The following is a 13,200-nucleotide window of genomic DNA, read 5'->3' on the forward strand; positions in this document are numbered from 1 at the left end:
GCTCGCATTGATGTGCCATCCTGGATGAGCTGCACTACCTGAGCCACTTGTGTGGGTTGTAGACTCCGTCTCATGCTACCACTAGAGTGAAAGCACCGCCAGCATTCAAAAGTGACCAAAACATCAGCCAGGAAGCATAGGAACTGAGAAGTGGTCTGTGGTCACCACCTGCAGAATCACTCCTTTTTTGGGGGTGTCTTGCTAATTGCCTATAATTTCCACCTTTTGTCTATTCCATTTGCACAACAGCATGTGAAATTTATTGTCAATCAGTGTTGCTTCCTAAGTGGACAGTTTGATTTCACAGAAGTGTGATTGACTTGGAGTTACATTGTGTTGTTTAAGTGTTCCCTTTATTTTTTTGAGCAGTGTATATATATCAGTGATAACCTACAATAACTAGCCCCAGAAATCTAAGAGACAGAATATGATTAGCATGTATCTGGTTAGCACTACAAGCTAACTATAGTCAATAAAGGATGTTATTTCCTGCCGTTAAACAGGGGGTGATGTGTTCACAGACAGAGAGCTCTGCTGACTAAGCACTTCCCCCAGCCAGGCACAGAGCGCCTTTCTGGCATCGCAGTGGGCTGGAGGAGAACCCCCCCCCCCCCCATCCCCCATTCTCTCTAGCCTATCCCTCCTCCTCTCTCTTTGTTCTGCTATGCGGCCGTACGGCAACAGCAAGCACCAGATGGCTGGTTTATGCGTATCTTCTGAGGAACAATCCTCTGCCATGGCAATAAGACTTTTTGCACTACGTATGTAATGTGCAGCGATGAGAGTGCTAAGTCAGTATATTGCCTCACAGCTGAAACATTTGACCGTAAGTACCGAGACATGATGTACAGTGTGGAATTGACAAGGTCCTTGGTTGGGCCTATTGAATTTCAAAATGTCAGCCATGAAAACATGTTCTAAACTCGATTGAATATATAAAGAAAACGAATGGCTGATGACTCTCACAGGCGGTAACGTACCTTTATTACAACGTACTAAGGCGGGAGTTATCCTTAGAAAGGTATGATTAGGAACATATGAGTAGGTTCCCTAAGGAGAGTTAATGGTTCAGATATGTCTCTAGTGGTGGGCGGTCTTCTGTGTTCCAACTGTCCATCGCACCTCTAGCCTGATTTATAGGCCAGAGAGGTTGAATGCCATTGTGGTGGGGTGTAATGGTGTGTTCACTTGAACTCAATAAGTGAACACACAATCTCAGGATGCAGACAGTAAGCTGTGGTCCACCCTCCCCATCTCCCAGAGTGATCAGCCAACCTAAGCCTTACCATCATGGCTCCCAGCTCTGGGCCCGGTTGATATGTGGGAGAAAGTGAGGCTCCCAGTAGAGAATATGCAGGGGATAAGCTTTTATTTCAGTGTCATTGGATTAATGCCAGTGACATCTATAATTTCACAACCTTACCTAATAGGAAGGAACATGAGCTAGTTGTCAATGCAGAGACACCTTTGCGCCACTTCCTGGAAGTCTAAGCAACCAAGTCACATGATGAGAAGTGGAAGCACTGGCAGGTGGAATCTTCAATGAACATGGATTAGAATAAGTTCTGGATGGGAAGAGTGACTGACAAAGACGTTGACCACTGAGAGATTCTGCACCATTCTAAAGCCAGGCGTGAAGCCCGTAGATAAGTATGTATTCTGGTAGGGCGTGAGAAACACAGGGTGAAGTTGAAGAGGGCAAGGACGGGAGAGCTGTAAGAGGTGCCGAACACAATCGGCTTGGGGCCCTACGGTGGTAGGGTTTTCTACCTCGGACAGCTCCTATGTTGCTTCATCAGTAACATTGCTGACCATCAAGCCAAATAATGCACAACCATCAAGTCCTGGAGCTGTGGATCCCTTGACCACAAGGCCAGAGAATGTAACACCAGCAAATGGACACTGTGATAAAAACGGCCACTCCTCCTTCGATTGCACAGTCCTATGCACATAGGGAGAAGGGAAGAGGGAGACCAAGTAGAACCATCTATAGCCCACCCGACAGAGAGAAGACAGGCAGCTTCCAGCGAAGAGCCAGCAGGACAGGAACGCAAGCAGCAGAAGCTCAAAGACAAGCAATCGGAGAGAGACCAGTCAGTCATCGAACGAGAAGGAGCGTGAGAGCACAGGGGGAGACTATTTCGAAATGGCTTCCTATAGTGAGTACACCAGCAACTCTTTTCTTCCTGAGAGCGAGGTTAACATAGGTGAATAGTCCTCCAACGGGGACCCAGAAGGAGTCGGAGACATTGACTGGGAGGCAAGTTCAAATGGAACTAAAAGTGAGAAGAACCATTTAAATGAAATAAATGGAATATATATATTTTTTATATTCCTTAAAGAGATCCTTCACTATTTTGGCAATGAGGCCCTTTATCTATTTCCCCAGAGTCAGATAATCTTATGGATACCATATTTGTCTCTATGTGTGGTTTGAAGGAAGTTGCGCAAATACTAACTAGCGTTAGCGCAATGAATGGAAGTCTATGGGTATCTTCTACAGATATCCACAAGTTTATCTGACTCCGGGGAAGTAGACAAAGGGCCTCATTGCCAAAACTGTCAAGTATCCCTTTCAAATCAATTATCTTTTCTATTATGAAATGTAAATGTAAATGTATTGTATTGATGTTAATCACTTCTTGATCCCAAAAACTAGCTAAATAAACAAAAACAAAGAATCTAAAGCCTACTGAATATGAAAGATATTTTTTACACAAAAAAGTAACAAAACCACAGATGATGCAAAGCAAATGTCTGTATCTCATGAAAGAGAAAATACTCAGAGCGCTGTGAGGTAAAGCTGATCTTGTCAAACACAAAAATGATGGTGTGTGGCACGAGGTCCCTGGTCTCTAACTTGGTCCTGATTAGGATTTACGACAATAATAAGAAAAAAAAATATGCTGATGTACCTTACACTTTATTCAACTTCACAACTCTGTTATAACATTTGCTTGTCTGAGAAATCCAGACTACTGAAACGTTCCTGGTAGTATAGTAAGTCTCAACAGAAATGCACTGAAGTAGTATGGAGAACAATACAAAGAAGAATAAATGGCTACAGGCCTGCATGCACACAGCTATGGAGTAAACAGACTGGTTGGTTCCCCCTACACACAGGCTAAGCGCTGTATAGACTGGCCAGCTATGATCACACAGACAGACAAGGGAGATAATTGTCTGTGTTACCAGCTTGCTGGACAGACTGCCGTCTCCCTGAGGGGCTGTACAGTCTCAGGGAAATCAAAGCAGCACTTTGAGCACAGTGTGGTGTATTTGGAGGCATCATGCTGAACAATAATCAATTCAAAAAGGCACGATCCGATCCCGAATAGTCACCCACCCAACAAAAGCATAGGAAAGTACAGAATGAGCAGAAACTAAGTCATAAACAAATGAATCCATGGTCGCAAACAACAAACTAAAGAGCGGTGTAGATAGAATAGATTGATGTCAAAGCACTGGCACGTGCCTGACATTCTGCCTGACTTAATGGGGTACGACAACATCAAGTCAATGGCTTAACTACTGCAGTGACACAGCTGTTTGTATGTCACACCACCGCAAAATGCATGTAGCGTCTGTGTAAAACATGACTCCACTGGTCCTGGGTCAGAAAATACAGTCCTAAAGCATGTTAACAAACAAAGCATGTTTATTTCAAACTAAAACAGAATGCACCCAACATCCACCCTCTTATTGTGTTACGTTTTTACTTTGTCCTTTGAATCACTGCATTATGATGCACAAATCACAGACATTTATTTTAGGGATAACAGGTCATGTTTTTAATCTTTTAGGATGTTCCTTTTTAGAAGCAAATGTACTGTTCTCACTGTACGTAGGCTATATTCTGCTTATAGACAAGAAGCATATAGGACACCACAAAGGCATTAATTTAAAACGTTGCTGCAGCATAATTTAAAAGAAGAGACAAAACAGGCCAGCGACAGCTGTTTTCAAATATTCCCTCATCTGGATTTAATCCATTGGAAACAGCCAGGATCCGTACACTCTTCCATAGGAAGGTCAAAGCTCTTTTTCTCATTTACAATTCAAACATTTTGGCAAGCAATTTTCATTAAAAGTTCACCTTGCTTAAAATCGTGAGGGAGGCATAACTAAAAAAAAAAAAGAAAAAAAAATCACCTACCATTTAATCAGCTAGCGAGCCATCTATTGAAGTACACGTTATGTGAGAGATAAAATCAATTGTTAGGTTATCAGACAATATTATGTGAAATACTACCCAGGGTCCATTGGGTCGCTGACATGAGTACAGAGAAGAGACAACTTTACAAAATTATCTTTACCTACTGAGTGATGATTGTCCCCTCAGTGTCTGTTTTCTCTACCACTGGCTGTTTCTCAGCTTCCTCCATCGGCTCATTCAGTCCATTGTCTACATCCTTTGTGGAGGAGCAAGAGGCGACATGCTGCGAGGGATGCTGCTGGTCCAGGGGCTCCGGCAGGCATTGGGGCTCCACAGGGCTGTGTGTGAGGACCAGTGACATTGAGAGTGCAGGAGTGGGAGACGGGGTAGTGGTAGGTTCAGCCACTGTGTCAGTGTCCATCCTCGACCCTGTTCCATTGACCCACCGAGATGGAGGTTCTACCATGGGTTCAGGATCTTCCTGAGGTTTCTCTGGCTCGTTGGCCCACCGGGGTTTCTCTGGCTCCCCCTGGGTGTCAGTGATCTCCTCTGGGGTGCGGGGGGCCTGTGGGGACACCTGGGGTGGCGACTGTGCCCGTGGTGGGGACAAGGCCTGGGGTGGTGATTGTGCACATGATGATGACTGGCCCTGGGGAGGGGACTTTGTCTGGAAAGGGGAATGGGCAGGGTACCGCGACTGGGCCTGAAGGGAAGCCTGGTTTTGGGGTGGTACCTGGTTCTGAGGAGAGGATTGGGTCTGGGGTGAGGACTCAGACTTGGGGGAAACATGTGTCTGGGGAGAGGAATGGAACTCTGCCTGGGGCACAGGACCGGGGAGGGCTTCATTCTTGGTTTGAGTTGGAAACTGGGTGGACTGGGGTGGAGCTTTAGGTGGAGACTGGGATGACTGGTGAGAGGTTAGAGGAGACTGGGTTGGGGCTTGAAGAAGAGACTGGGTTGGGGCTTGAAGAAGAGACTGGGATGGGGCTTGAAGAAGAGACTGGGATGGGGCTTGAAGAAGAGACTGGGATGGGGCTTGAAGAGACTGGGATGGGGCTTGAAGAAGAGACTTGGTTGAGACATGAGATGTTGACCGAGTTAGGAGAGTTGGAGTTTGAAGCAGACCCGGTTTAGTTAGGAGTCCAGGTTTAGGTTGAAGCTTGGACTGTAGTTGCAGCAGGGCCTGAGGTTTGCCTTGGGTCAGGGAGAGGGTTGGGGTCAGGGTAGGAGTAGGGAGCAGGGGTTGTGGTAGAGGAAGAAGGGGTGTCCAGGCTCCACGCTTGTTACGGTCCCTCTCACGTTCCCTCTCCCGATCCTTCTCCCTCTCCTTTTCACGCTCTCTCTCCCGGTCACGCTCCTGCTCTCGTTCACGGTTACCACGCTCACGGCCCCTTTCTCTCTCGCGTTCCCTCTCCTTCTCACGGCTGTCTCTCTCACGCCGGTTGCCATTCATCTCCTTCCTGAAGTCAAAGTCCCTGTCCCGTTGCTGCCTGTCCCAAGGACGCCGGCACTCATCCAAGTCCTGGGGCATGTCAGCATCAGCGAACGGTGCTGCAGCATCAACTCCACCACGACTCCACGCCGGGCCCCCTCCAACACCACCAGTACATACTCCTCCTCCTACCCCTCCTGCTGATCCAGCGCGGTTCTGGTTCTCAAAGCGGTTGGGAAAGTTCTGCCCTTGGTTAGAGCCAGGGCGCGCTTCCTGGAAGCCCTTGGAGACCGCGGCCGGAGAGCTCCGCATGTCACGCTCACCAAAGTCCCCTCTGAGTGGCCCCCAGCGACTCTGGGTCTGGGGGGTGAAGCCGGCGAGGGCCTGAAGCCGCCCTGCCACGCTGTCTCTAGCTGGCTCTCTCACTGGGGTCTGGAGCAGGGCAGGTCTGCCTCCGCCCAAACCACCACCACCAGCTCCTCCACCCATGGACTCTCTGTGCTCCAGGGGAGGGGTCCTCAGTAGGCCTGTGCTCTGCTTCTCCTGGGGTGGAGGGAAGCGGTAGTCTTGGTCCCCCCCCTGCTGGCTATCATCAGCTCCAGAGGAAGGCTCGTCCTCAGCCTTGGACATGCTTTCGTTTGGGGGGTTGGGCCCCCGGTTGAAGGCCTCCTCGGCCCTGTTGAAGCGTTCCATCTGGGAGGCCGCTCTGGCGCGGGCCTGGGCATGGAGGGACGCTTCCAGAAGGCTCTGTTGGGACAGGCCCTGCTGCATCAGGAGGGGGAACCGGGCCCCGGCACCCTGGAGCATATTAGGCCGGAGGTCCAGCGGCATCAGCCCAGGCATCCTCTGGCCAGGCAGGCCCTGCTGGTGCAGGGGGTGGGTAAGGGAAGCTGAGGGGTGCATCCCCAGAAGACCCATACCACGACTCATTGCATTCTGCATACCTAGAGAAAGAGGAACACAAGAGATTATTTAACAGTAAAAAGCAGGTCTTATCAGCGAAGTCTTGAGAATGTGAGAAGCTTTTCAAAAGTCATTAAGAACAAACAAAAGAAAGTCAAAACTTTCACCTAAACCCTAGGTTATTGTTTGGTATCATTTTACCTTGCAGTACTAACTCTGCAGCTGCATCCATGCCGTCAACAGATTGGCCCATCTTGTCATTGGCTGCTTGCTGCGTCTGGACTCCGGGTTGAAGCTGGTTGAAGACCCCTTGTCCAGGGAGGGCAGAGGGCATGAAGCTCCCCGGGATAGTAGCTCCGTATGGGGAGTCCTTCATGCTGTCCTGAGCCTGCGACATGGAGGTCGGCACTAGAGCTGCAGGAGCGGAACAGAACATATAGAGCAGTATCTTTAAAAAAAAATAAAGTATGTTTAAATAAAGCAAGTTGCTGGCTCCTTACAACATTTTAGGCAATATTTACTCCAAATGTAATGCATGTAATGACTTCTACAGACTCAGTCAGGTCATGCAGAACTTACATATAGGAGCTGAGCCCATGCCTGCTTGCTGAGGAACACCTGCTGCCTGCATGAATCCTACAGGAGGGAGAAACACACCATTATCTGGATTTCTAAACAATATATACATATATTCTTTCATTCAATACTCTTCACTGGCAGCTGCATCAGACTGCTGTGTTTACCTGGAGGAGGCTGGGAGGCGTTGAAACCTGCTCTGAGGAAGGGGGGCAGGGGGCCATAGCCTGGCGGAGGCATCGCCATGGAAACAGGGAAGGATGGAGGCACAAGACCCACGGCAGGGACAGCCTGAGCCACAGGGAGCTGAGAGGGGACAGACAGGGGAGTTAAACTATTGAAATAAGTGATGATGAATATGCAATGATGCGCTGTGATTTCTGTAACATCGTTTAACAATCAAATCACAGAATTTAGAGGAACAATAGTTTTCCACTGATAATCAGGTTAAGACCAACACTGTGAACAACATTAAAATGCTTAGGCTGTTGAGATGTAAGAGCTGACTGACGAGTTGAATAAGGCCTTAAACCTGTGTGTGTGGGTAGGTATGCATGTCTGAGCTTAGTAGTAGGGATGAGCATTTGAAATCATTTCACTATTCAAACAATATAATATATATTTTTCGGTCGGTTTCAGCAGAAGGATGGGGGGGGGGGGGGCGAGAGAGAAGCAGGGGTGTGTGGAAGAGTGAGTGAATGAGGCGCCATACCGACTCACGCTAGTTAGACAAACTTGTTCTTGCCATAGGTTATCTATCATATCATCTGATAGTGCGCCTGTCTTGACTGCATCAAATCACTTTAAAATAGCTAGCTAACTACAGTAGCCAGCTAGCTAGCTAAAGTACAACAATTCCATAGGAAACAACAGCCTACCTGTTGGTTGATCATTGTAGCTTACTCCTTCTCATTTAGCCAACTTAAATCCACCATTTTTATTCCAGTTTGCGTCGACTAGAAATCTCCCACTTCACTTGCTACACATGGAGCCTCTGACTCTAGCGCCACTGATTGACCGACAATAACAACAAGATAAAAGTGTGAAACGTGTGTGTGGGCTACCGGTGAGTCTTTATGGGGTGCACTCATTAAAACTGTCATTTTATACAAATGTCATCGGTCCTTCTAGGCTATATAACAATGTCACATTTTTATAATTCTTTTTAGACAATGTCTCTTCATTGTTAAAATAGGCCTATATATTTGAGGTATTTAGTAAATCGAATACCAACGTCCGTTCAGATATTCTAATAACCAGGCATATCCCTATTTACTATCCCTAGTAGTCACAGATTAACTCTGAGGTGAGTTGAATACTAATTACCTAAACACCTCCCCCACCTACTGAGCCAAACCTTCTCATGAGGCCCACCCAAGAACAAAGAAACGGGCTGGGTATCCTGCATTCACTCAACAACCCCATCACAAAGGAGTCAGGAAGAGAAACCTGAGGTCACTCTAAACACTTAAGGCTAAGCACCCCACAGACAGGGCAGGCAGCTAGCACTAATCACAGGAAGACTATGGTGTTCAGTTTCACACCACTGACTGGCCTCATGGTAGACGCTTAGTACAGAAGAAATGGAAATGTGAGGGGCCCGGTAAATTCCACCCTCTCACTCACACACACATTTAAAGGATGATGACAGCAACGCACAAAACAACGTATTTATGCTTAAACGTTGAATGTTAGTTATTGTTAGATCTCTGAGGTTTGGGTACCTGTACAGGCATCATGGAGACCTGTTGGCTGAAGGCCTCCTGTTGGCTGAAAGCCTCCTGTTGGCTGAAAGCCTCCTGTTGGCTGAAAGCCTCCTTTTGGGTCTGTTGGGTGTTGGTGGCTGTCATGGGTTCAACGCTCACAGCTTGGCTCACAGCTTCCTTCATTGGCTCTGGCGCATTCTTGGCTGCTTCCCACTCTACAGTAAAAATAAAACAGAGGATTAGAGAATAAGATTGAATGTACGACACTTGAATGTTCGTTTTTTGTTACTTTTATTTCTTATGCGTATTTTCTTAAACTGCATTTCTGGTTAAGGGCTCGTAAGTAAGCATTTCACTGTAAGGTCTACTACACCTGTTGTATTTGGCGCATGTGACTAAAAACATTTGATTTGATAGTCACATCTACCATGCCCTGCTGGGGTCTATTCATCCAGTGTCATGTTTCTCTGTGGTAAGTCCTTCTCTGATAAACCCAAATCTTAACAAAAATAAGCAAATGCCAGGAAATATGTTTAGTGTCAAGAGAGTTAATGTGTGTGGGTGAGAGAATGTGTCTCCTGTTTATCTATGAGTGAACATTAGTGTTGAGCTTGTAATTCCTGTGCTTGTGTATGTCCGTGTGTGTGTGTCCAGTGTGTGTGTGTGTGTGTATATCCAGTGTGTGTGTGTGTTCAGTGTGTGTGTACATGTATATATATATGTGTGTGTGTGTGTGTGTGTCTTTTGTTTGTTTATAAGTCATCACTAGTGTTGATCCTGCGTGTCCTGTGTTTGTATATGACAGGGCATCAGCATATAGCCTGCTGTGTCTGCTCACCGGCGTTGACAGTCTCCTGGTCGATCATGCCTCCCTCAGCAAAGCCGTCCAGGTCGTCCAGCTTGACCTTCTCCCAGGGGATGTAGGTGACCCCCAGGTCCATGTCCCAGAACTGCTTATACTCCTGCTTCACTCCCTTATTCAGCGCCCACGCAATCTGAACACAGCAAGAGAACACACACATACATACAGAACATACAATTGTCAGGGGATGCATAAAAGAGCAGAAATATTGAGGCTATTTGAGTCCCAACAGGAGAGAATAAAATATGTACCAGCTGGGTTGCTATGAGGTGAGTGGTATGGTAAGCGAGGCGCCCAAGCAATTTAAAAACATTACACACACAGGAGGGCATGTCCTGACTGCAGTCAAATGGCAATCACATCACAGTACAAAATGGAGCGGGGGAACCTCGGCGGCATAGTATAAAAATGAGCAGGAACTGTAATGAAATATAATGGACTTCACCTTGATGATCTTGGAGACGATCTTGAATGAACCAGTGCTGAGTTTCTGTCTTGCGCAGTAGGCATCCTGTCTGTGGACCATACAGATGTAGGCACAGCCACGAGGAGGGATCATCTATAGAAGGAAAGAGATAGAGGGATGTAGACAAAGAGTGGATGAAAGTAAGAGGGTTAGGCAGTTAATAACCCACAGTAAAGTCAGAATTTGCTAATAAAAAGTGCCTGCTCTGGCTTACAGAGCCAAGTGAGTCCTTTAAACTGGACAAAGTTGCGATGATTCACATTTCCCTCAGGTCAGAGGTGACAAACGCCTGCTAAACCACATAACGAGCAGAGGTTAATGGAGTCAACTCAGGCTCACTCGGAGACGGAGAGAGAGAGGGGGAGGACGCTCTACTCACATTGATCGACTCAATCTGACCAAACTCTTCAAACAGGTTGGTGAGGTCCTGCGGACTGGCCTTCTTGTCCACCTGTCCCACCCACAGAGTGGTGCTGCACACTGAGGACACAAGGTAGAGAGGAGATGGTGGCTTAAATCATTAAAAGGTGGTAAGTGTGCACCAAGTCTGGAACCAACAGGACCCTGAACATAGTCTACCCCAAAGCCATAACACCGCTAAATAGTTAACCAAATAGCTACCCAAACTATCTGCATTGACCCCCCCCCCCCCCTTTGCACTAACTCTTTTGACTCATCACATACGCTGCTGCTAGTGTTTATTATCCATCCTGTTGCCGTACCTATATGTACATATCTACCTCAATTACCTCGTACCCCTGCACATCGACTCGGTACTGGTACCCCGTGTATCTAACCAAGTTATTCTTACTCATTGTGTATTTTTCTATAATTTTTTTCTCTCTGCTTTGTTGGGAAGGCCCCATAAGTAAGCAATTCATTGTTAGTCTACACCGGTTGCTTACGAAGCATGTAACAAATAACATTTGACTTAAAAAATATAAAGAAAGAAGTGACTGTGGACATTTCTCTGATTAGGGATACACAGAAACAGGGTAGGAGTTATTAGGCAAGGTGAAGGGGTCAGCGAAGAGGAAAAAGGTGCTGTATTGAAAGCTTGTATTACCACTGAGAAACCTGGATCGGATGGGAGGCAGTCCTTTCTTCTGACGCTCTTTCTCTCGCTCGAGGGCTTGTCTCTCGCTGGAGTAGGACCGCGACGACTTCCTCTTCCGCTCTCTGGAGCGTGACCGCGACCGCTTACGGTGTTTCCGTTTCCGAGAGCCTGACCGTGATCTGGACCGTCTCTTCCTGGGAGATCTAGAGTAGAGGGTTATTCTGAAGGTAATTGTGATGCCAGTAGTCGTGGTAAGATCAACATGGATGGTGGTGCTATAATCTGCGACTCTGCAAAGTGTCTCAGGTAGCCTTATGGACTGTTTCAATCAGATTGGGTCCCTCGACTCACCTTGATCGTGACCTAGACCGTGTTCTTGACCGCGTGTCGACCATCTTGGACTTCTTGTCCTCTGGTTCGAAGCGCTCTTCCTCCATCTCTGGCCCGTCATCCAAGTCCATGTCCTATAACACAGGCATCATTACAACAGAGCTCTACTTACAAAGACAACAGAGCTCTAACAATTGCAGAGAATATTTATTTATCACACACACACACGTTTGGACATACCTACTCATTCAAGAGTTTCTTTATTTTTACTATTTTCTATTTTAGAATAATAGTGAAGACATCAACACTTTTTGGTTACTACATGATTCTATGTGTGTTATTTCATAGTTTTGATGTCTTCACTATTATTCTACAATGTATAAAAATAGTAAAAATAAAGAAAAACCCTGGAATGAGTAGGTGTCCAAACTTTTGACTGGTACTATAAATATTGGTTCAGCCAAAGTCAGTGAGGGAAACAAGGACTTACCTGCTGCTGGTTGTCAATTGAGTCGTCCATCTTGTTTTGCGGCGCCGGGTGCTGTGATTGGCTGCTGCTCTGTTGGGGCATGGCCGTGTTCTCAGACCCAAATATTCCATCCTGCCCTTCCATGTTCATGGACTGGATGAAAGTCAAAAGGTTATACTGTCAAGAGGGTTTCAATACATGGATATGACAAGCAAACAATAAGTGACTCCATAAGTCTCTGGAGGTGATATGTAGGTACCTTCTGCTGGTGCTCCATGAGCTGCTTCTGGAAGTGCTCCAGGTTCTGCTGCTGCAGCTGCTCAGCCAGCTGGTGGAAGATGGAGTCAGACACCATGGGCCTGGAGGGAGACGGGGAAGAAAGACAGGGGAGACGGGTCAATAGTTCAATTAACTACTGTTCCGTCACACAGGTAGAGGGCATTCAAAGTGCATACACACAACCGGTGACATATTCCACAACAGGGCTCTCCAACCCTGTCCCTGGAGAGCTACCGTCCTGTAGGTTTTCACGCCAACCCTAATCTAGAGCACCTGATTCTAATAATTAGTTGGTTGATAAGCTGAATCAGGTTAGTTACAACTGAGGTTGGATTGAAAACCTTCAGGAGGGTAGCTCTCCAGGAACAGGGTTTGAAAGCCCTGTTCCACAGGATCTTAGATGTTTTAGGTTGATGTTCACGCTTACATCTGGGATGATTGGGCGTCCTTTTTGGGGTCTTCAGAGCGTTCTGAATCGTTCCCAAAGTCAAAATGGCCCAACATTTTCTGCAACAAATGGAGAAAGACAATTATTAAAATACAGATCTGAGAGTCACATAGTACGTAGTTATCACACAAAACATTCAAAAGTTAACAACCAAACATACTTCCATTCCATGTATGTGGCCTTGATCTCTCACCTTGTTGAAGGAGGAGATCCTCTGCTCCAGGGGGTTGAGCTGCATGGGGTTGGCCGTGGCGGCTGCAGTGAGCTGGGCCGTCAGAGCCTGCAGCTGGACCACCAGTCCGGCATCCAACGCCTGAAGCAGAGATGGCTGGGGCTTCTGCTGCTGCATTTGCAGGCTCTGCACCAGCTGCTGGAGCTGTTACACAGATACACAAACAGATAGACAGGGTTAGAGTAGGAGACTTTGCAGGGCTCCATCTGGTCATTTTTCAAAGGAACGTTTTGTAAACAAAGGAACGTCAGAAAGGTCAGAAGTTCAAGATCAAAAGTGTTTGT

At 46.8% G+C, this 13,200-nt stretch overlaps 1 protein-coding gene across 1 annotated transcript in view; it reads right to left on the reverse strand.

The window, feature by feature from the left end:
- Positions 1-2,904: 2,904 nt before the first annotated feature.
- Positions 2,905-13,200, reverse strand: part of LOC139530682 (SR-related and CTD-associated factor 8-like) — a 36,734-nt gene continuing 26,438 nt past the window's right edge. The window contains exons 7-20 of the mRNA XM_071327304.1: positions 12,878-13,060; positions 12,664-12,743; positions 12,217-12,316; positions 11,979-12,110; positions 11,510-11,622; positions 11,168-11,361; positions 10,481-10,581; positions 10,081-10,194; positions 9,612-9,768; positions 8,792-8,988; positions 7,235-7,373; positions 7,071-7,127; positions 6,693-6,905; positions 2,905-6,532 (exon numbers count right to left, since the gene is read on the reverse strand). Of these exons, the coding sequence (XP_071183405.1) occupies positions 4,317-6,532; positions 6,693-6,905; positions 7,071-7,127; positions 7,235-7,373; positions 8,792-8,988; positions 9,612-9,768; positions 10,081-10,194; positions 10,481-10,581; positions 11,168-11,361; positions 11,510-11,622; positions 11,979-12,110; positions 12,217-12,316; positions 12,664-12,743; positions 12,878-13,060 (3,996 nt within the window). The 3' untranslated portion in view covers positions 2,905-4,316. The remainder of the gene's footprint in view (positions 6,533-6,692; positions 6,906-7,070; positions 7,128-7,234; positions 7,374-8,791; positions 8,989-9,611; positions 9,769-10,080; positions 10,195-10,480; positions 10,582-11,167; positions 11,362-11,509; positions 11,623-11,978; positions 12,111-12,216; positions 12,317-12,663; positions 12,744-12,877; positions 13,061-13,200) is intronic.

Source organism: Salvelinus alpinus, chromosome 9 (genome assembly GCF_045679555.1).
Source record: "Salvelinus alpinus chromosome 9, SLU_Salpinus.1, whole genome shotgun sequence".
NCBI classification, from domain to species: Eukaryota; Metazoa; Chordata; class Actinopteri; order Salmoniformes; family Salmonidae; genus Salvelinus; species Salvelinus alpinus.